General features: G+C 46.4%; 1 protein-coding gene across 1 annotated transcript in view; it reads right to left on the bottom strand.

Moving 5' to 3' along the window:
• Positions 1-18,882, bottom strand: part of PDE4D (phosphodiesterase 4D) — a 968,852-nt gene extending 949,970 nt beyond the window's left edge. The window contains exon 1 of the mRNA XM_088469385.1: positions 18,197-18,882. Coding sequence (XP_088325511.1) covers positions 18,197-18,882 — 686 coding nt within the window. The remainder of the gene's footprint in view (positions 1-18,196) is intronic.
• Positions 18,883-24,270: the final 5,388 nt, after the last annotated feature.

The following is a 24,270-nucleotide window of genomic DNA, read 5'->3' as shown; positions in this document are numbered from 1 at the left end:
CCAGGCATTTTAGGGTTAGGAGGGGAGAGGAGTAGGGGGGAGGGGTAGGGATAGGATAGGGTACTTAACTTAGCCGTCGGGATGCTGTTTGTTCGGGCTTCTGGCGTCGGCATACCCACCCGTCAGGGAGACTCCCTAAAATAGCAACAATCTCCCTGACTCCCTGAAGAGTCTAGCAATCTCCATGATTGCACTTTACCCCCATTATCAAGCTGTTATATTAAGAAAAAACATAGATACTGTATGTACATTCAAATGGTATGATTAGTATAATTTCCCTGCAAATGTTATAAGGCACAATGATCCCTATGGTTACATGCATTTTCTGATAAGTATCAGTGTGTTTTCATGAGCAAATAGATCTTACTAACTGCTTTTAGGCTTGTTTGTGGATGTAAGTCAGGTCTATGACACGTCTCTCAGATGTAGCAGTACACGCCCACTTTACCGCCACGCTCATAGATGGTGCTTTCACAATCTCCCTGAACTGCATTTTCAAAAGTAGGTATGTATAATAATGAAACAGTAGAAGATGAGAATATTATATAAAAATATAGTCAATACTGAAGCACATATATTATCCAAAACAAAAGTTAAATTAAGTTTAAATTTAAACCAAGTTTTACGTGATTGAGAAAAATTTACATGAGCTCCTAAGTCAAAGTTAACCCATTCTATTGTTAGGAAGGAAAAATTATCGATCTTGTAATCATGAATGTTAACAAAATGTTGAAACACTTGAGTGGATTAATCATGTTTCTTACTCAACATGTGTCCCCTAATCCTTTCTTTTAAAGCCCTTGAAGTCTTTAGGATGTTTTGGACTCCACAGGCCCACAGAATTAGGTATGCAACATAAGTCGAGTTGCAAGATTTCAGACTCCCTGCCAATCCACAGTACGATGACATTCTGAAATCTTTTTCCATGTTTACAAGAAAAGCAATTAGCACAGCCACATTTGTACATCCCAGAACTGGCTAAATAAGAGGTTGGAACATTACCACACCCGACAAAATTACTAGCAGAAAGAATGTTGCTCAAAAGCGATTTCTAATTACAAACAATTTAGCAAAAATGCTTTAAAAAAAGAGAAAAATATGTAATTACTAGACCTAAAATAGATTGAAAACATTTTTCTTTTAATCTTCACTAAATGAATAAATTAAATGATATTATCAATGATAAATGAAAATCTCTACTGAAAATCATTCATTCCTTGTTCTGTGGATTTATTGCATTATTTTAAAATTCTCCTTTTGAATTAATAAATAAATTATTTGCTCTTTTAATGGCTACTCCTACAATATTTTTATTATGACATGTTGTTTAAGCATATACCAGTTGTCATGGGTTCTCTGTTTAGATGAACGCTCATTGGAACATATTCATCTAAGTTAATGAAATTGTCCAAAAGAGACTTTCTGTCAGGGCTCAGCCGGGGATTGGCTCCCGCTTACCGCGCCGCCGGCTTCCCCTGTCATCCTGGGTGGTCGGGCAGCTTGCGCGACGGCGGGGGAGAAGCTGAGTATTCTCCCCGCATGCAGTGGCTTCCTGGTGGGCTGGTGTCCGGCATCGCAAGTCCGGACATGGGCGCCGCCATGACAGTCGGCCCATGTCACTGTATCCTTCTCCCTGATAGGTCCGTGATCAGCTGATGCTGTGCACCTGTCTAAGGGTTCCCCTGGGTATAAAACTGTTCCACAGGTTCCAGGAAATTGCCTGAACAACGGTTGTCTCCTAGCGTGCTATAGTGAGTTCCCGGTCCAGGTTCCTAACCTTCCTTGTAGCAGCAGTGTTATCATCTTTACCTGTGTGCCTCCCGTCTCTGGTGAATATCCGTGCAGCAGTGTATACCATCTCTACCTGTGTGCCTCCCGTCTCTGGTGAATACCCGTGCAGCAGTGTTACCACCTTTACCTGTGTGCCTATACGTCTCTGGTGAATACCCGTGCAGCAGTGTTACCATCCCCACCTGTGTGCCTTACGTCTCCAGTAAACATCCGTGCTACAACGTATACCACCTCTATCCGTGTGCCTCCTATCTCGGGTGACGTCTCAAGTAACCGTGAGTTGCTGCCCACTTGAAATCCTTATTGACATTTGATCCTCGTGTCAAGGTGTTTTTCTATACAGTGTTTTAAGGGACTGTTTGGTGCCTAGCAGGCATATCCTCGCTGGGCCACGGGTGTAGTGTCTCTATCCCTGCAGGGCTTGGGTACCTGGTCAAAGGACCGCGACCTGCTCACGGGGTGCAGCTAAGCCCATACCCAATTGGGGGGGTCACTGGCGAACACCATCCTGTGGGTTAGACTCCGCACCTTTGCCCAGGTCTCGCCAACACTCAAGACCTGTGGATGAGGAGAACGTACATCCAGGCCCCTCGTCTCCGCTTCTTTCCCCAACTTAGGCCCACCACGTCCTCTTCTCCAGCCTCAGATGTGACACTTTCCTGTACAAAAGTTCTAGGATACCATCTCAGGGTATTATGGAGAATATTACCGAATTCCTCTTACAAAACATATCAGATTGTATCACCAGGGGGAGAATGCTATGACTGGAGTCCCAGGCCAAGACAAAGAGGGGGGCCTGCCTCTGGTTCCTACCACTGATACCAGGAGAGCTGCACAGTGGTGGAAGTCCTGGAAGCATTGGCCTCCTGGCGGCAGCTGTCAGGGGACTAGAGAGATCCATCTATAATCGCTGCCTGTGCTCTGCTGGTCACTGCAGTGCCACAGGCAGCAGTTCTAGATGGATATATCCTATCAATTACTATGGAGTCTGTGTGTGCAGTGGCTTTCCGTAGGCTGCCTGGTACAATAAAGTTTTTTTTTATTGAGACAAGGCATGCGTGACACACCACTGACAGATGTAGCCAGCCGCAGCTTGAGAGGAGCAGCCAGAAGGCACAGGAGAAGGTAAGTGTCTGTGGGCTGCAGGAGGCTGGAAGCAGGGGAGAGACAGAAGGGATGCTGGCTGGAGAGACAGAAGGGGTGCTGGCTGGGGAGAGAGAAGGAGTGCAGGCTGGGGAGACAGAAAGGGTGCAAGCTGGAGAGACAGAAGGGGTGCCAGCTGGAAAGACAGAAGAAGTGCTAGCTGGAGAGACAGAAGGGGTGCTGGCTGGAGAAACAGAATGGGTGCTGGCTGAAGAGACAGAGATAGAAGTGTGCTCGCTGGAGAGACAGAAGGGGTGCTGGCTGGAGAAACAGAACGGGTGCTGGCTGAAGAGACACAGATAGAAGTGTGCTGGCTGGAGAGACAGAAGGGGTGCTGGCTGTGGTGACAGAAGGGGTGCTGGCTGTGGAGACAGATGGAAATCTGGATGGGGAGACAGAAGGGGTGCTGGCTGGAGAAAGAGAAGAGTGCTGGCTGGAGAGACAGAAGGGGTGCTGGCTGTGGAGACAGAAGGGGTGTTGGCCAGGGGCGCTGAGAGGGGGGGAGCGGGTACAGATTACCGGGGCCCGGGCTTCCTGAGGGGCCCGGCGGGGGCCCGGGTCCGGCGCCGCTCCCCCTCCCTCACAGCAGCCCAGCACACAGCGTGTGCTGAGCTGCAGTGGAGACTGCTCGTGTCTGCTGAGCAGCAGCCACAGCAGTCTCCTATGCCTGTGGGGGGGAGCGATCACACTGATCATGCCCCCCCCTGACTTTGAGCAGGGCTGAGGGGGCCCAGAGCGCCCCCTCCCCAGCTGCAAATTAATTTTTTTTCGGGAAGGGGGCATGGCCACGCCTCCCGCTATTAGGCCATGCCCCCTATTACCCGGGCCCACTGCGGCTCTCAGAGGGCCTGGTGCTGGCTGTGGAGACAGAAGGGTGCTGGCTGGAGAACCAGAAACAAAAGGGTACTGGTTTGAGAGACAGAAGGGGTGCTGGCTGGAGAGACAGAGGTGCTGGCTGGAAAGAAAGAAGGGGCTGACAGAAGTGGTGCTGGCTGGGGCGACAGAAGGGGTGCTAGCTGGGGAAATGGAAGAGGTGCTGGCTGGAGAGACAGGAGGGGGACTGGGGAGATGGAATGGGGCTGCCTGGAGCTGGAGAGACACTGAAGGACTGGAGTTTCAGAAACATGGGGAGGCCTGCCTATTTTGTCAGTCCTGGCCCCACAATTTCTGATTTCAGCACTGTGTATCACACCGCCTGCTAAGCCATTCAGGGTCATATCAACAACATGTATTTAATATTAAAACCTGTCACTCATTTTATTTTCCAAGAAATAGCATTACTCCACTTGTGAAAGGATAATAACTATTCTTCTGTGTAATTCCAGATAAACAACAAATCATCGATATGAAAAAATATACGTAAATATGAGGGGAACACCAAATCATCAATAAATAATTGCTAATGATGATATTACATATCCAAGTTTCCTAAAGTTTTAATTACTCATAAATTGGGCATTGTAGGAAAAGTACAAATTACTTCAGAGAATAAGACTGTTAAAGCCAATGAGGAGTACATCTTCATCCTACCTGCAAATTGTACAATAATAAGCCTTATCTTCCCTGAGGAATTATCAATATCATCATGTTTTTCAAAACCATTGTTACTGTTCAGTATGTGGTTTTACTTCTTGGCAACCTCCGTTCTGCTGGCACAACGTATGCGGGATGCCAACTAGAACATGACTTTATCGATTTAATTAAAATCCCTTGCAAAGCCTCTTAAAATTTAATGAATTATAAAGTTACATACATTTTAGGTTAACAACCACTTATAAGTAAGAAAATGCTTTCACTGCAGCCTGAATCTTTAGAAATCGAACCTAGTAATAGTAATCACCGTTATAGTAGACACCTTCTCAAAGTAATAATCAAATCGCTTACAACCATTTTGAAGTTTTGACATAAACAACAAATAAAGTATATTGAAAATAACAGTAAATTTATAACCAAGACAAATCTTTACCAGCTAAAAATAATTTTTGAAAAATTGCCTGAAATAGAGATACCATCAAATACAGAGCTATGTACTATGCCTAGTGAATACAGGGCCTGATTCAAAGATGGACGATATGCCGTTATTTTCACGAGTGATTATTTGCTATTGCGCATGTGTGAACGCCACACGTTGCATGCGCAGCTGTTGCATTGCGATTACTCTCGTACACAGGAAACACGCGCAAAGTGAGTGACAAGCAGTCAGCATTTGGGGGTGGTAACGAGGGGTGGTTATAAAAACTCAGGCGTGTCTGACCACGAACGCCGTGTCATGTGCGTGCATAAATTAGCCATTGCAAACGCCATCGCAGTATGAGAGCCCTCTGTGTGTCATGAGAGCTGCAGTGTTTCCGGCTAGTTAGACTTGACTTACATGCTGTGTGACTGCCCGATGTGCAGTCAATTACTTATATGCTGTTTGGTGAGGTTGGGGAAGGACTGAGAACTTAAGGCCAAATTCCGCTAGAGTATGCTGGGCATACACTATACAATTTTCTGTCAGATATCTGTCCAATCTGGCTGGTTGGAATGAAAACCTGGTAATGTATGGGAGGAAATGACAATCGTCCATTTGCTCACAAACACTGGAAAATAGCCAAAAATGGTTGTTCAAACAAATTGGTTTAAATACACAAATGTAACCAATTTGAACATTTTTTTTGTCCTTTTTCCAGTGTTTAAAACCATATGATCAACTGTCATTTGCTCCCATACATTACCAGGTTTTCATTCCAACCAGCCAGACTGGACAGATATCTGACAGAAAATTGTATAGTGGATGCCCAGCTTTATATTACAGTAATACAGTAATAGTGCAAATGTGATGAATATTTTTCGGTGTTGTAAAATTCTGCTTATCTTTTGTATAAAGCCTGTCTCTAGAAATGTGATCCCTTTTCATAAATTATGCTTGAAGATGACAAGTATCACATATCACTCGTTACTTATTAACATATAACATTCTGACCTCATGCAAATCACAACTCTCAGCTACGATAATTGATAGATGGGAGAATAAATTGATTTTGACTTTCGGTCCTGAAAAATTATTATTAGCCTCTATTTATAAAGTAGCAACATATTACACTGCGCAAAGTATGAATCTTCAAATATGAACAAGATAAGCTTTAAACATATACTAATATTGTAATCTTTTATTACTATAGTATACATGTGCTGCTACGTTACACAAAAATCCTTCGGAAACTCTAGATATTTGCCTAGCGGCTTCTCATAAAGGAACACACACACACGTCTAGTGGACCCTTTCCTAATGATCATTCAAGTCTTGTATATGTCCAGGTTTATGAAGATCTAAGGTAAGTAGATCTAGTGTTTCTAGAATAGTGTGAAAAGACAACTATAGTTGGTACATACAGTCAGAGCCGGCCCTAGCCAAATTAGTGCCCTAGGCAAGATTGTGGGAGGTGCCCCTCACCCAGAAATCCTAAAAAAGGCGTGTGCCCTCATGGAAGGGGCATGGTCTTACTTGCTGTGGCCCTTCCCCCATTGTGCTAAGCTCCCAGCACACCTCACGCAGCACAGATCACAGCACAGCGTCCATCACCCAGCACAGCACCCCTCTCCCAGCACAGCGTCCATCACCCAGCACAGCACCCCTCTCCCAGCACAGCATCCGTCACCCAGCACAGCACCCCTCTCCCAGCACAGCATCCATCACCCAGCACAGAACCCTTCTCCCAGCACAGCACCCCTCTCCCAGCAACAGCTCACAGCACAGTACCCCTTACCCAGGACCCCTAACCCAGAACAGCACCTTTCACCCCTCTCCCAGCACAGCAGCCCACTAGCTGCCATCCAGGTGCCTTGCCCCACAAATCACCACCAGCTGTTCCGCCGCTGCCCGCTCACTGTTTGCTGCTGCTGGGCCTAATCAGAGCTGTCAGTTGAGCTCCGAGTCTCTGCCCAGCCGGCAACAGGTGCCCCGGCTGTGCCTGCCCCAAACCTCTGCCGAACCTAGGTGGGCTTGGGTGCCCCTAGGCATTTGCTTAATTTGCCTATTCCTAGGGCCGGCTCTGCATACATTGGGGAATGTATCAAACCTCACAGAGAGATAAAGTGCAGAGAGATAAGGTACCAACCAATCAGTGTCTGTCATTTTTCAAACACAGCCTGTAAAATGACAGTAGGAAGTTGATTGGTTGGTACTTTATATCTCTCCACTTTATCACTCTCCGAGGTTTGATACATCTTCCCCTGAGTGTGCTGGCCCAGTTATGCTCTTTTCTCTTCTTTTATGCAGCATCCGTCTACACGGAAGCCAAAACTACTAGCAGAAAGATAAGGCCAATTGCAATGCTGGTTACATAAGCTCTATTAGTCAAGACCTCTATAATGCAACATTCAAAAGCAATTTGCATATGCATTTAATTAATGCAGTTTTAAAAAAAAATGCCCTGTAAATAACCAATTAGACTTTGTGCCCTACATGAAGCCAGGGCCAGTGAAACAGCTGCCGAGCCCGAGTACTGAAGGGGGCATGGCCAGGGGCTGGCTGGCAACTTTTAGCCTGGGGGGCAAATGCATGCAGGCAACCATGGCAGGAGTAGCGTGTAGCCAGGGTGCCCGAAGAACGTGTGTGCACGAGAGGACCCCCTTATGCAGACATCCAGTAGTGCCCCCAGTAGTGATCCCCCCTATGCAGTGCCCCTTATGCAGTGCCCCCAGTAGTGGTCCCCCCTGTGCAATGCCCCGTGTGCCCCCAGTAGTAAGTCCCTTATATAGTGCCCCCAGTACTGGTACCCCTATGCAGTGCTCCTTATATAGTGCCCCCAGTAGCAGTCCACCCCCCATGCAGTGCCCCCAATAGTGGTAACCCTTATGCAGTGCCCCTTAAATAGTGGCACCAGTTGTAGTCTCCCCCTATGCACTACCCCCAGTATTGCCCTTTTTATAGAGCCCCCAGCAGTGGTCCCTCGATGCAGTGCCCCCAGTGGTAGTCCCCTCCCGCCTATGTAGTGCCCCCAGTAGTAGTCCCCTCCCCCTATGTAGTGCCCCTAGTAGTTGTCCCCTCCCCTTGTAGTGCCCCTAGTAGTAGTAGCCCCCCTTGTAGAGCCCCTAGTAGTAGTAGTCCCCCCCTTGTAGTAGTAGTCCCCCCCATGCAGTGCCCCCAATAGTGGTAACCCTTATGCAGTGCCCCTTAAATAGTGGCACCAGTTGTAGTCTCCCCCTATGCACTACCCCCAGTATTTCCCTTTTTATAGAGCCCCCAGCAGTGGTCCCTCGATGCAGTGCCCCCAGTGGTAGTCCCCTCCCCCCTATGTAGTGTCCCTAGTAGTTGCCCCCTCCCCTTGTAGTGCCCCTAGTAGTAGTAGTCCCCCTTGTAGTGCCCCTAGTAGTAGTAGTCCCCCCTTGTAGTAGTAGTCCCCCCCTTTTAGTGCCCCCAGTATTAGTTCCCCCAGTTGTAGTCCTCCCCTTGAAGTGCCCCCAGTAACAATCCCCAGTATTGGTCTCCACCTTACAGTGCCGCCAGTAGTGGTCCCCCCTTGTAGTGCCCCCAGTAGTGATATCCCCCTTGTAGTGCCCCCAGTAGCGGTCTCCCTCTTGTAGTGCCCCCAGTACTAGTCCCTCCCTCTTGTAGTGCCCCCAGTACTGGTTCCCCCTTTGTAGGGCCCCCAGTAGTAGTCCCCCCCTTGTAGTGCCTCCAGTAGTGGTTCCCCCTTGTAGTGCCCCCAGTAGTAGTAGTCCCCCCCTTGTCGTGCCTCCAGTAGTGGTTCCCCCCTTGTAGTGCCCCCAGTAGTAGTAGTCCCCCCCCTTGTAGTGCCCCCAGTAGTAGTAGTCCTCCCCTTGTATTGCCCCCAGTAGTAGTAGTCCCCCACTTGTATTGCCCCCAGAAGTAGTAATACCCCCCCTTGTAGTGCCCCCAGTATTAGTAGTCCCCCCCTTGTAGTGCCCGCCCCTTCCCCAGTAGACACACGTAATAAAAAAAATAAACAAAACACTTACCTCAATCCCCGCTCCCGCCGTCGCCATCCGCTCCTCCATCTGTCCTTCCCGGGCCGCTCTGCATTGTGGGAGAGACGTCATATGATGTCATGACGCCTCTCCCATTGCCCACTGCGGGAGCTGGAAGATGGAGCGGCTCCCGCAGTGGGCGCAGCAGCAGCTAATGAGAGTCTGACAGACTCTCATTGGCTACTGATCAAAACAAACACACAACTGCCGGAGCCGGCGGCTGTGTGTTTGTCACTTGTGAAGCGCTGACCGAACTCCGTCCAGTCAGCGCTACACACGTGGTGCAGTCTGTGTCACAGTGACACAGACTGCCCGTGGCCCGCATGACGCTGCGGCCCGGGGGGCACATGGCACACTGCCCCCCGTCCCAGCCCGCCACTGGGCATGGCCAAATTCAGGAGATGCGCCCATGCCCCCTCAGGAAAAGAAATATGGAATATACTATGCTTCCGGGCACCAGGCGCTGCAAAGAGACATTTGTCTCTCACTCAGCAACTGGCCCGGGCCCCCAGCTGGGCTCCACCAAGAGGCCCGAGCCAGCCCCCCCTCTCAGTGGCGTAAATTCCAGTGCCTATTAGTGAAAACCAATCACTCCAATACTTATCTCCTACATGCAGTAAAAACAATCTGCATATGCATTTTTATTTATTAAAGAAGTTATCAAAAATAATGTCATTTATTTTGTAAATATTATAATGACTCTTTAGAGAATAATTACCTTGACACAATGGAAGCAAAAATATTTCATGTGAATACAGTCGTGATTTAACTGACTCCTATATAATTCATGCCTTAGAGACCACACTGATTTCTAGCCCACTAACTAACTGTATTTTTTGAATATCACAATGGCCTGTGCTAGATAAAAGTGAGAAGTACACTCAAAAGAGATATTACAAGATTTGTTTTACAGAGTATATTACACATATATTTCCTACTGTACTAGTCCTTAGTATTCTGAGTGTGTTCCTGCACAATGGTTTGGTTCTTGGTGAGTGACATTAGCCTTACATGTATATTTAATACTTTTGACAATTTCATTTGAGGAATTTCCTTAGGTTATATTTCAGGGTCTTTAGAAAATAACCTGCTGGTCCTGTACAAGCCTTGCTGTCACTCATTAAACTATCCACTGTGCACACAGGGCCTATTCATCATACCTAAACTTTCTCTGGAGGTAATTAGATTTAGAACTTGCATGGTAATTAGGTTTAGAATTAGGTTTAGAATCACCGGAGGAATTCATCATTCCTCCTCCTCATAACTATCTATTTCGAAAAGCTGTTATTTTTGCGATGACAGCTTTTCGGGAAATAGATAGTTTTCCCTCACTACACTAACTTACCGCAGCTGGAATCTGTGCTACGCATTCGCTGTTACATCTGTAACACCAGCGCATGCGCAGCTCTAGAATATCAAAAGGTGGACTATAAAATGTAGTGCGCAAAACCTGCTGCCTATGGCCTGACACAGAGGAGACTCACTAAACACCAATAAATACAAAGTGACAAAAGAAAATATTTGTGTGGCCAAATGTAGCGGAATCACCCAGTCACTCCCTTCATTCCATCCGTGCTCCGTACACGGCGGCTGTCCTACACCCACAGGCTCCCAGCAGCAGTAGCAGCACTCCAGATAAAGAATATATCGTCTATAAAACGGCCCCAGAGCAAAAGACCTGCAGTGACAGGTTGAAACGCGTTGGTTATAAGGAACTTGCTGGACAACATTACAAGGGACCTGGCATTATACATCTATATATCAGGTCATTACCTTTTTTTACTACTCTGGATTAAGTGTTTATTGTTTTATGTCCGTGTATGTTATTATATATCATTAAAAACATCATACTATACACGTCACTCCTCCTTTCTTTGAGGAATTACCATATGGAGATAAGTTATAAGAAAAGCTCAGCTGATAACTGAAAGAAACCTTTATATGCAGGAAGCAGAATATTTACTACGTGAGTAGGGTCCGCATAACCCAAACCCCTTGTGTGAATACTGCATACATACAGAAAATCAACTTTGAATGAATTAAAGGGAAAAAGAAACCTTTTGGGGATAACATTTATTTATTTGAATGTGAGTTGGGGTACGTTCCCACTATACTCAGCTTATTAACAGAACTACTGTACATCACTTCCGCATATTTATAAGACACCTTTGAAGAAAGACTATTACCCTTTCATCTAAGACGATTTCCTTTGTATTTTTTCTTTTTTATGCATTGATTGGATAACGTTTGGAGACCTTAAGAATGCACAGCACTACCTACAGCTGCGGTAAGTTTGTGTGTGTGTGTGTCTCAACCCCCTCCCAACCTCTCCCCCCTCCTCATACCTCCCCCATGACCCCAACTTATCCTGCTTGCGCAGCAGCCTCCGGCTCCATCTGCTATGCTGACACGTGTTCTCCGGGCAGAACACAGTACAGTTCTGAAAAAAAAATAAATTTTTTTTTTCTAAACTTTATTGTGTTCTGTTGGGAGAACACAGTATCCGAGGAGCCAGAGGAGGGAACAGAGCGAAGGCGGGAGATGCCGGGGAACATGCCCAGCTGAAAGCAGGTAAGTGTTACCTACTATACGCCACCTCACAATGGCGTATGGTAACACCATCAAATTCCGAAAATAGATAATTTTCGGAATTTGATGAGTACCATACTTTCCATATCCCCATACTAATGTATGCGGAGTGTGGAAATTACCGCAGGGGGACTTAACCAGGAGATATCAGTGATATCTCCTGTGTTAAGTCTCTTCATGAATACTAAAATAACGTTAATTAAGGAAAATGTCCTTAAAAACGTTATTTTAGTGTTGATGAGTAGGCCCCACAGTCTTCCTTGGGACTAAGTGAAGGCTTGTCCAATCCAGTAGTTGCCTGACACACGTGGGCAGTAGCACAGGCTCAGTAAAACAGAAAACCTGTGTTCTGTGCTTAGAGAGTGACTGAGTAAATGCTTGGAAAGGAGACTAGGAATAGGATAGAGTTTCACCTATGGAGTGCCTGTCCTAGTGTTCTGTTCTAAATGGTAACCAACCACTGGTCGGCAATAAACCTAATTAATTATTTTATGTAACAATGAATTAATTAAAGACGGTGGGCGTAAAAATGGGAACACCTCGGTCAATTTGGGCAGTAAGCTTATTAAAAGCAAGGGCTTAATTTGTTAATTAAGTAAATAAGATCCCAGTATAATAAGGGTCCTATATTAAAATTCTGGATTGCACTTGTTGAATACAATTATGGCAAGCACTGATGCAAGAGGAGACCTCAGTGTAATTCAACACAAGAGCTGACTCAGTGCAAGTCCAGGGATGCATCACAGTTGCTGGTAGCCCGAGTGGTTACCAAAGAACAAGGTAAAGAGCTACAAGGTCTTTGTTAGAAAGTCCCAAGGGTCAGAGCCCAGGTACTGTATTCAATCAGCAAGATTGACTGGACTACTAGATTATAGTGCAAAGGCCTCAGTAGAGTCACTGCTCCTAAATGCACAGGGCCAGGAATCAAATCCCGCTAAGTCTGTTTGTATTTTTGTACTAAAGCGCGTTCATGACACTCAGCTACTTTGAAAGATGGCTGATTGTAGAAGCACATTTGGCAGGAATTTCAGTGATCAAGGCAGCTCAACTCTTCCTGAGCATTGATGTCTAAGGTGATATCAACAGACAACCCCAAGATGAAACCATGATCAGCACAGGGCAACTATGGAAGGATGGGCATACTCCAAGTCATGATATTGGTGCATTCATTCAAAGTGAAGGACAAAATAGATAAACAGCTGCAGATAAACTCACTGCAGATTTCAACCTATATGGTTTTCTAATAAAAAGCAGTGCCAGGAGAGCCCCACAGAGTAGAGTATCATAGTTGGATTTTAGTGCATAGGCTGCTCATCACACCTGGCAAAGCAGATTTGCAGATTCAGTGGTGCAAAAAGCATAGACGGTGAACCAAGCATTGGTGGAAGGCGGTATAGTCAGATGAACATTGTCGAACTGGGGCATGAGGGGCCCACTGGGGGAATGCAGTGAAAGGGGCCCATGAAGGGGTGTGGCCAGCCTACACAAACTGGCCCTACGGAGGCAAGATGTCGTCCTCATCCTCCTCATCCACCGATTCCTTGGATAAAACATGAAAAAGGGATTTAGGTGTCCCTGGACTGCTTATGGTCTTAGCCAAAGTTTCTGAACTTGACAGTAACTTTTTATGAATGCGCTGCAGGTGCCGTATAAGGGAGGATGTTCCTAGGTGGTTAACGTCCCTACCCCTACTTATGCTACTTATTTCACCTTTACATATGGTACATATAGCAAAACAGTTGTTGTCCGGATTTGGATAGAAATATTGCCAGACCAAAGAGGTGGAATGTTTGGTCTTCTGCCCAGGCATGACCGTGATGGGCTTTTTCATCCCACGGACAACAACTGTCTCCCCCGGAGCCTGATTTAAACAAACCACATCACCATCAGAATCCTCCTCGCCAACTTCCTCCTCAGCGCCAGCTACACCAGTATCCTCATCCTGTTGTACTTCAACAGTGACATCTTCAATTTGCATATCAGCAAGTGGACTGTGGGTGCTCCTTTCAGCACTTGCAGGGGGCATGCAAATGGTGGAAAGAGCCACCTCTTTCCGTCCAGTGCTGGGAAGGTCAGGCATCGCAACCGCCACCACACTTGGACTCTCCTTGGGGATTTGTGATATCTTCTTAGAACGCACAGTTCTTCGCTGTGCTTTTGCCAGCTTAACTCGTTTGATTTTTTTAGCGGGAGGAGGGCTTCCATCGTCATGTGAAGCTGAACCACTAGTCATGAACATAGGGAAAGACCTTAGCCATTCCTTGCCACTCCGTATCATAAATGGCATATTGGCAAGTTTACGTTTCTCCTCAGATGATTTAAATGTTTTTTTAAGGTCATTTTCCTGAACTGTCATTTGGGATTGTATGTGCCCTCTACTAGGACATTGGGCATCGGCCTTGGCAGACGACGTTGATGGCATGTTATCGTCTATGTCATGACTAGTGGCAGCAGCTTCAGCACTAGGAGGAAGTGGTTCTTGATCTTTCCCTATTTTATTTTTATCGGAGAAAGTTTGGTCCTCCATTTATGTTATATTGATTTGATATATACGTGCGGGTAAGGCGCACACAAACACAGAAAATATTTTTTTATTTTTGCTGGAGAGTAGTGCACTTTGTGGGTTACAACACCCTTTAAGAAATGATCCAGCCGGCCCTTTACTTATGGGACACAGGCGCACGTTTGGCGCTGCTCCTTTGTTGATGCAAGTGCAGCTACAGCCCACACAATTCACAAACACAGAAAATTTTTTTTATTTTGTTTGGAGTGCCCTTTGGGGGTTACAGCACCCTTTAGCGGTCAATCCAGCCGACCCTTTATTTATGGGACACAGGCGCACGCTTGGCGCTGCTCCTTTGTTGATGCATGTGCAGCCACAGTGCACACAATTCACAAACACAGAAAAAATTATATTTTTTTGCACTTGGGGGGAGCACTCCTGATGGACAGAGCACCCCCTGGACAACACTACAGCACTACAGCACCCCTTTAGGACTGGGACACTGCACAGGACTTTGGAGTGGACACAGCCCCTATGGACAACTGACTGCACAACACAGTCCAGCCAGCCCCTATGGACTTTGAAGTAGTGGACACAGCCCCTATATACAACAGCAGCACAGCGCAGCACAGAACAGCACAACACTACACTGCACTACACTACACTACACAGCCCAGCCAGCCCTAACTCCCACCCTCCCTCTTCACTGTCCACAGCCGAGTAAGAAAATGGCGCCGACGTGGGTAACTTATATAGGATCCAAAACCCGCGAGACCCGGAAGGTGGGATGATGACATTTTGCCTCGATTTCAGATCCGAGTCAGGCGGGAAAAGTCGAGCCTGACTCGGATCGGCCTCGGATCGGGGGGGGGGGTTCGGATTTCAGAAATCCGAACCTGCTCACCCCTAATATATATATATATATATAAAATTCTGCTAGTGCATGCATGATATTATTCCAGATTAATAACAGCAATGCATTGTAGAAAATACACCATAGTCCTGTGCAGTATGATGTAACATATGTATAATTGAAGTGCACAGTCTGGAACCTGATCCTAGAAGAGAGGTGGGCCCTCAGACAGTGGGGCCTACCAGGGGTTTCCCCTGTACTCCTGTGGGCCAGTCCGACCCTGCAAATGAATCATTCTTGACTTTGTTTTTGACAAATGGACATTACTTTACACGTGTAGCTCCAACCTAAAGAACTTTACAGCATTGTGTACCTGTTTTCAACAGTGAAGATTTCTGGCGATTCTGTAATTTTATGAGGCGAAATTTCCTGGCATGGTCAATGCTAATTGTTACTAGGCAACACTCTTCTGTGAACTACCCACAAGTCAGGCTTTCATCACGCACCCCAAGGAAGGTAGTCTTAGCATGGGGCAGTCTCAGTTCAGTTAAGGGTTTTATGGGTCATGGATTACATTTAAAAAAAATATTGAGAAAAAAGTGGAATAAGCCTTTAGGGTTTCTTCATGTACAAATTTCCTAAGTAGTTCAAACTTTAAAGACACCTCTAGATTGTACTAATCTTATTGGATTTATCGAGGTGCCATAATCTCCATATAGAAGCTCCTTTTGGTTTTATCGAGGCGCCATAATCCTCCATATAGAAGCTCATGTATTGTGGCTGATTCTGAGGTGGACGCAGGTGTAGCTGTGTCTTTTGATGTAGCGGCATCCATGTCTTTACACTAATGCTGCAGGCGATTCTGTGAGTACTGAGGTGCCCACTTGCAGCAGCGCTAATCCATCTCAATGCATCTTTAAATGCCCCATCAGTCGCACCATCGAAGCTTGCACCAGCCCTATGGTAGGCACAGTTTCGTTGTCTCAACATGGTGTCCTGTGCCAGCGCTACAGCGTCTGTAGACGCAGCTGCAGAGAGCAACACACGCACTTATGGCTAGCCCATCCCCACCCCTGGGCCTCTCAGGTATATTCACTGAAATCCACAGCTCTTGCATCTTAATTTGCTCTGCGGTAACCATCAGCAGTCCATCTTCCATTGGCAGTCCAACTTAGGCGTACTCACTGTGTCGTCAGTGAACTGTACACATATCAGGCCAAAGTGTCTTCTAAAAGTGCAAAACAACTTCTTTAAAAAGAATGATATATTTACCCCCAAAACACAATGGGATTATGATAAGGAGTTAAAACCAATAGCCAAGAAACAATGGTGAAATAATACAGTATATTAGGGAGACGGGTTTTGTGGAAGATGTGGGAGAGATGCCAATGCGATCTTTAAATAACAAATGTTTTTGATTTATGTTTTACCCATTGATATTGCAGATAAAGAAAACAGCAGAGGTAACATAGCTGACTGGGCTGCTTCCCATACACCAGCTACTGTACATCTGTATGTTGCATCATTGCTGTCAATTACAGCTAAAAATAGAAACCATATCCATTTGAACAACTGATTTGCCGATCTGTAGAGCGACGGCAACGAGGAATCCTTCATTTTTAACTCTGCCAGGAGTCGGGAACCATTCATGAAGAATGAAAGTCACATTACTCAGACAGAATGTTGGATAGCTGCCACAAAGACATCTTAAATAATGAAGGGTATTACCCAAACGGAACACTCCTTACAGCACTCCACATCATTCACTAAGTGCATTAAATATCACATTTGTATCCCAGCAAAATGCCAATGAAATGTGAGTGCAGATCAATTTAAAAGGAATGCTGACTTGTTTTAACTGTGTAAGGTGGAGAGACTGGACAAGACAGGACTTTTTGCCTCCTTTCATGTTATCTGCAGGGCATAAGATCAGGGAGGTTGGTGTACAAGGAATGCTTTACATTGTCTCATTGTAAGAACCTATTCTGCACTGCAATACAGAGGGGGGATACAGACAATAATATATAACTGTAACAAACAAAACAATATACACCAAAGCATTATACATACGGTAGTCCTGTACTATCATTCTACTTGGCTTAAATATAAGGATCAGTGCACATGAAGCAACATTAAGTGAATCTTTGTAACACTGTCTTTGTTGCTAGCTCAGCAAGGTTAAAAATACCAGAATCTACATCCTTTGAGGTGTCAAATATTGTTCTGAATATTGAGAGTCTGGGATGATCCCAAGGTGTGTGGGGGGGGGGGGGGGGTCACTTTATGGTCTTCTACAGTGAACTTAGGAGAAAACCCCCAAAATGGGCAGCAAATTCCAATGCTGTCACCAATAAACCAGAGTGTGTAGCTATTGCAGCTGTCTAGGACACAAAAACATAACTGCTGACACCTGTTACTGTTCCTCCCATTAAAAATCATACCATTATTCTATAAGTGCCATAGATGGTTGAGCACATTTACCAATCACCAATATTAGCATATTATCTTCAGTTTAGTGAAAACAACAACAAATGCCCTTACAGTAATACATGTATTATCATAATAATAGACACACAACAATTGGTCACAGAGCATCACTTATACAATAAAAAAACACATTAATTATACAATGAAACCATGGTAAACAGATTCACTCATTAGCTGCCATAAAGTGATGCAAAATATGTCTAAACAGTATTGTTGGGGGTTAGGTGGATTATATCACTTTAATATTGGTGAAGAAGCAACAGATAGATTTACTAAAACTTGGCTAAGAGTGAAATGATCTGGGTGAATTGGTCTCTATGAGACATCATTTCAGTACACAGTATTTACCATGTAACCATATAAGGTCCATTAGGATTATTACAAAGAGGTGTAATACTGTACCTAGAGGAGACTGTCACAATCAGACTATACACTACAAGTGAAGAACAATCAAATTGGAACCTCATTGACCAATTTTGCATTTAGGTGCACAATTGTAACTGCAGCATAGTGACTCTTTTACCTGTCTAGTGCAAGTTAGACAATGAAAGCATATTTAATTGGTTGCATGGTCGTGCAAATGTTGCATCTAAATACAGTAAGATGTACTAAATGAGCATTGTCATCTGAGCACTTTATCAGTAGGAAAAATAGGTTGCAATCTCACAAATCACACTATTGTCCACTCATCAATTACAACCAATACACAACAGTGTCTAGAATACAGTATGCATGGTTTTTATTCCTGAGAAAAGTGTAGGTGCATGTGTCTTTAAGTGTGGTCCATGAGAATAGCAGCTGCTGTCCTATGTTACAGCCATGGCCATGCACAGATAAAGGGAAAAGATTAGCCCTACCGTCTAAATCCCTGGAATGATGATGGCCAGGACATGCGGGATTTCTTCAGCCCAGGTCTGTGCCCAGTATCCACAGCATAAGAGGAGCGATCCATGACTTGGCAGCGCAGGTATCTCTCGGTGTCTGAGTAACCACGGTGCCTCACCCTGTTATTGGAGTATCTGGTCCGGGAGGAGACAGGGGGACAGTGGGGCGCCGGTTGAGACTGCAAGGTGGGCACCGGTTGGCAGAGCAACTGGGGCTGCAGCCCAGGCTGGGACTGGAGCTGAAACTGTAGCAACGGTGGGTGAGCCTGGGCTGGGCACTGAGGGTGGATTTGGGGTGGGGATTGGGGCTGTAGTGCAGCAGCAGCAGCAGCAGCAGGGTAGATCTGGGACTGAGGCAGAGGTGGGGATTGTGGCTGAAGAAGGGGGTAGATCTGTGGCTGAGATGTGACCTGGTTAAGCAGAAGGGGGTGAGGTGTAGCAGGGAGCAGGGGCTGCAGTTGTAGGGATGACTCCTGGAACTGGTGTAGGAGGAAGCTCTGGTGCTGGAGGAAGCTCTGGTGCTGGTGCAGAGCCTGGTACTGGCGATGCTGCTGCTGCTCTGATCTCCACAGATGTTTTGGTGCTGTGTGGCTCCCTGAGTTGCTCCCTTTGCTGCTGCTGTTTAGAAAAGCAGACACTTGGCTGCCCTCTGCATCCATCGTCCAGGCTGCTATATCTGTATGGGCAGAAGTTTTGCAGAAGGGGACAGAGGACTCTCACCGCACATCCCAGCCCTGCTGCCTCCAAGCCAGCTGCTTCTCCAGTCACCCTACGGAGCAGAGTCAGACGGTGCTGAAAAGTTGGACAGCTCCCTGCGCACAGCCCCCCTCTCTGCACTGCCAGAGATTACACCAAGGTTCCTTCCTCACAGCATCCTACTGTATCATGGGCAGCCAGCTCTCTCTCCCTCTCTTTCTCTCTCTCTGCGTGCTGCCTGACAGGTGCAGTAATCAGCTAATAACCTCAATTGCAAAGATGAGTGGATGGGCAATTTCCTAAACCAAGCTCCAAATAAAGTGTTGCTGTGCCCGCTGCATCCCAATCACTCCACCCTCTGCTGCCCATGTTGGATACAAATCACAATTCAGCTCTATAGGGCATGCATGGCTGGGGTCCAAGAGTTCATCATGTCCTCCTTTCTGTGCTACCTCATCCCCCCCTCTCCTCCCATGGCTGAGCTCTCATCATCAGCTTTCCAACATTTGAAACTTTAGAGAACTAGAGCAGAGAGAGAGGGAAGGGGAGGTGCGAGGTGCAGGAGCTGCCTCCTCCTCTATGGACAAGACACAGGGAAGGGAGCAGAGAACACAGGCAGCAGCATTGCTAGAGCCACCTCATGCCCACCCCCCTAATGCATGTATGCTTCATAGCCCAGCCAGCCAGAGAGAGATTTCATTACTGTTAATAGAATTGCAGGTAAAGTAAATATAATTCTCAGTGATAAATCCCGTTTATCGACCTTCTGCTGGTGCAGACAAGTATCTGTCACTCCACACAGGCTACAGGGGCTGCACGTGTTCCTTTGTCTCCCTGCCAGCCTTGTCTAGCAGATAGATTGCTGCCTGTGTGTGCTCACACTCCCGGGGTGTCTGAGCTGTATACACCCTCAGGTTACATATAAATGACACCTCGGGGGACTACTATAATACATTGCAATAGTTGTTATCACTAAGTGGACTGAAATCAACTCGTTGTCGCCCTTTCAAATTATAAATGACTGAAATTTCAATAAGGAATTAAGGCATCTAGTACACAGAGAGAGAGACACACACGTGTTAAATAGCCCCTCTCAGAACGCCAGGTCCCAATGCGACTCAGGACGATTGTCTTTTTTGCTGAAAATGTGCCTCTTATTCCCACAAACAGAACAGCTGGAAGCAGCAAAACTGCTTTGCTACATTGCACTGTTCAATTTGATAGGAAGCGCAGCGATGCAGCGGCCGCGGCTTTTTCTCATGCCAGGTTCCTTTGTGCTCCATTTCTGATTTTGTATGTGTTTAAAGCTATTTCCTGTGCACTTAAGTCTCAGCTCAGTGGCACAGTGGTGCTGAGCATATCACGCTGCATGGCGTATTGAGGCTAGGTGTATGTATATAAATATATTTATGGGCTGGGTATGGGGTCCAGGTGTTTAGGATATCGGCGCTCAGAATCCTGAGGCCAGAATCCCGACTAGGTGAAAATGTAACCGTACCCCTAACCCTCCCCCCTACAGCCTAAACCTAACCCTCCCCCCTGCAGCCTAAACCTAACCCTCCCCTCCTAAAGTCTAAATCTAACCCTTCCCCCTGCAGCCTAACCATACCCCTAACCCTCCACACGCAGCCTAAACCTAACCATTACCTCCCCTTTCACAGCCTAAACCTAACTCTCCCTCCAGCAGCCTAACCCTACCCCTAATCACCCTTCCCCTACAGCCTAACCCTCCCACCTGCAGCCAAACCCTACCCCTAACTCTCCCCTTCCACAGCATAAACCTAGCCCTCCTCCTGGCAGCCTAACCCTACCCCTAAACCTAACCCTCCTCCCGTCAGTCTAAACCTAACCTTCCCCTCCCTCAGCCTAACCCTAACCCTCCCCCCACAGCCTAACCCTAACCATACCCCCCACAACCTAACCCTACCCATACCCATAGCCTAGCCCTAACTATACCCCTAACCCTCCCCCCACAGCCTAAACCTAACCCTCCGCCCTGCAGTCTAACCCTATCCCTACCCCTAAACCTCCCCCCGCAGCCTAAACCTAACCCTCCCCTCCCACAGCCTAAACCTAACCCTCCGCCTAGTGCTTAACCATAACCCTCATACTTACCATCGGGATGTCAGAGGTCGGGATGCCGGCGTCGGGATTCTGACTGGTGTCGGGATCATAACAATATCCCATATATATACGAGGGTGGATCCAAAAGTTTGTGTCCTGACGCAGGGCTGCCATCAGAAATTGTGGGGCCTGGGACTGACAAAATAGGCAGGGCCCCGCTGGGTGAAACAAGGGCATACTTACCAACTGTCAGATGCACCTCCACAGGAGAAGCCCGGTGAGGAAATGCAGCTAACCATTTTGGGGGCAGGGCCAGGCTCTTTGCATCATTAGGCCTCACCACCATTGTGGTATAATACTGTGAATGGCGCTCCGGAGGGAAGGCGTAGGGCTAATATGACTGACTAGAGCCTGTGGGTGATAATACCGATTGCTTGTGAATTTGTGTGACTCTGGTCAGTACTTCTGTATTTTTTGGGCATGTTATATAATAGTGGGTAGTCTTAGCATGTCTGGCTGCCCCGTGTACCTTGTTTTCTTTTGACTCCTCTTTGTGCCTTGCCGCTGCTCCTGTGCGTCTCAGTGGTGCAGTGGGCATGACATCATTAGTGCTGTGCCGCAATAAGAAAAAAAAAAATACTTTTTTGTACCGGATGTCTGTGCCAGATGGGGGCCTGTGAATTGTCCAGGTGGGGTAAGTATGACTGTCCTGGGTGGCTACAGATATGCCTCTGTGGGAATCAACCCCTAGATCAAGCCTCTGCCATTGGGGGAGGGGGATAAACCAAAGGTAGTACTGGGGAGTGGGACCAGCAGTATTAGTATTACAAGTACCAGGAAACAAAGGGGAGATTCTCCTCACCCTCTCTAATCAGCAGGGCTTTCAAATCCCCCTCCAGCAGGGAGCAGAGAGTTGAAATAAGATTTAACTATGCGCTAGCAGTGGGACAATGTGAGGAGAGCTATTGCTGGACAGCACAGTGATGGGGGGGGCGCAGAGAGGTACAGAAGGTTGCCACGTTGTGATGCGGAGGACCGCGAGGAATATTCAGCCCCGGCACCTGGAGTCGGCTGGTGAAGGTGAGTAGCGGTATGAACAAAGGCGGCAATGATATCCGCGAAGACGTGATCCTCCAAGCAGCGGTAATCAGCTCCACAGCACAGAGTGTTATCCAATCGTGAACAGCAGTTCAATGAGAATAGTCTGTACAACCTTGACGCGTTTCTCCTCACTGACTGAGGTTTTTTCAAAAGGCATTTCACTGATTACCTCTGCTGCAATACAGCGCTCCACTATTTATGTTTCTATATCTCATTAATTATGCACCCTTTTACCAGCACAGTACCCCTGCCTCATTAATTATGTGCCCACCCCTTTCCCAGCACTGCACCCTTGGCCAGGCTAACCTATCTATGAACCCAGAACCCTGACGCTTTGCCAGTACAGTCATCACTCCATTCACAGGAAGCTCTCTCATTCAGTCTAGTCAGATCCAGGCTCCAGCATCACCCCTCTGCCCCAAGTGCCCCCTCTCCTAGCTGAGATGTCAGCTTCAGAATATCAGATAACTCTGACAGAAAGACAGAGACTCACTCTCTGGGAGTGGAACTAACTTTGGCCGTCCCTGCTGCAGCTCCTGTCTCTGCTGACCTGACAGTGGGAGCTGGGCGGTGGCGGTAAATGGAGGCGGAGCTATCAGCTCCACAAAGGCCCATGGGTGGATTGGCTGTGGCTGGGCATGTGCAGCATGTCCTTATGTGGCCATCTTACTCGTAGCAGAATGAGCTGCGCAAGTGCAGAAGCTTATTCTGACTGCTGCAGGGCTGTGCGATCGGAGCTGAGATCCGATGGTGGCCGGTGGGTAGGTAAATTGTAGTCGCCGGTGCCATAACAGCTGTGAGGGCAAGCTCTGCAGATAGATAGTTGGTAGGTCACAGCTGAGCTGCAGAGCCACGGTGATGCCCCTAAGACAACTGCAGATGCCCTAGGTATTTGCATAAAATGCCTATGCCTAGGGCCAACTCTGCTCCAAGGTGTGAGCGAAACGCATCGATTGGGATATCTAACTATTTTGGCCTTGGAATTGATCCATCTATCCACTACAACCAGCAGCTTACAAACTTTTCCCCAGCGGTAGTGCAATGGAACTTACAGTCTGTGTACCCATGGCTCAAGTAGGAGGTGGAAGCGCAGCTGAAGATTCATTAAAGCCGATATTGAATACACGCCGGGCGGCTGACCGCAGCCACCATACAACACAGTGAGCCAGGACACAGTGAGCTGGGACACAGAGAATTTGGTAATTCTCATGGACAAGGTGAGCTGACCGCTATATTGCTGTGGCGGTCCCTTGCAAAGCAGGTTTATGTCGGCTAGGAGACACAGCCAACTGGGAAAGATATAATATAGAACTGGTCTTTCACAGTGCCGCAATTATATATAGGGGAATCGACCACTGACTTTTCTCATATATGATTACAACTCACAATCAGAGAGTTTTTATGGTAAAGGTGCAGAACCGGTGCACTACAGATACCATCCTACCATTAGTAATAAATAAAATCAGGTAGCTGGACACATTTTGGAAAGACTGGATTCAACTGAGACATTATAGGTTAATATATTGCTGGACATTGTAATACATTTTTACAAAAGTGGAGATTGGGATGAGAATATTTTTGACAAACTATTAGGATTGTGGTGACTATCAGATAGATATTCATTGATAAGATTTGTATACTGAATAGAAATATATGTAATTATATGCCTTTTGTTAGAAATATTTAAAGGTAGCTATATACACGTTATATTGTTATTAACAGTATTGGATACATTTAAAAAAAATGTGTGCAATAACTTTGGTACATGATACAGAGAAGCCTGCTTCTGATCATTCAAGTATATTATACACTTGGTGAATTTCAGCAATAGCGCGGTCTATATCTGCTTAGTGGTGTTTTCTGATTATGTGTCAGAATTGCAACTGACACTTACAGTAGTCCAGCTGCATTGCTGAAATCAGATACGTTTTTTTAATATATATTTTTTTATATATAAAGTATATTGATTTAATTATCATAATATCATATATATTTATACATTTGTTTTTTGTTTTATATATTGTTACACCTCTCTATAAGCGCCAGGAAAACTGTGGCTTCCAGGTAATTGTTAAGCTACAATATATTTGGGATCCAGAAGTGACCACGTGCCGTTGCCGGATTGAAAAGGAGGCTTGGATCCGACTCCCATCCAGACTCTCCCCTCCCAATCAGGTTTTGCAAAA

This window comes from Taudactylus pleione, unplaced genomic scaffold, assembly GCF_031769625.1.
Source record: "Taudactylus pleione unplaced genomic scaffold, aTauple2 ptg000092l, whole genome shotgun sequence".
In the NCBI taxonomy this organism is placed as follows: Eukaryota; Metazoa; Chordata; class Amphibia; order Anura; family Myobatrachidae; genus Taudactylus; species Taudactylus pleione.
This window is presented reverse-complemented; position numbering and strand designations above follow the sequence as displayed.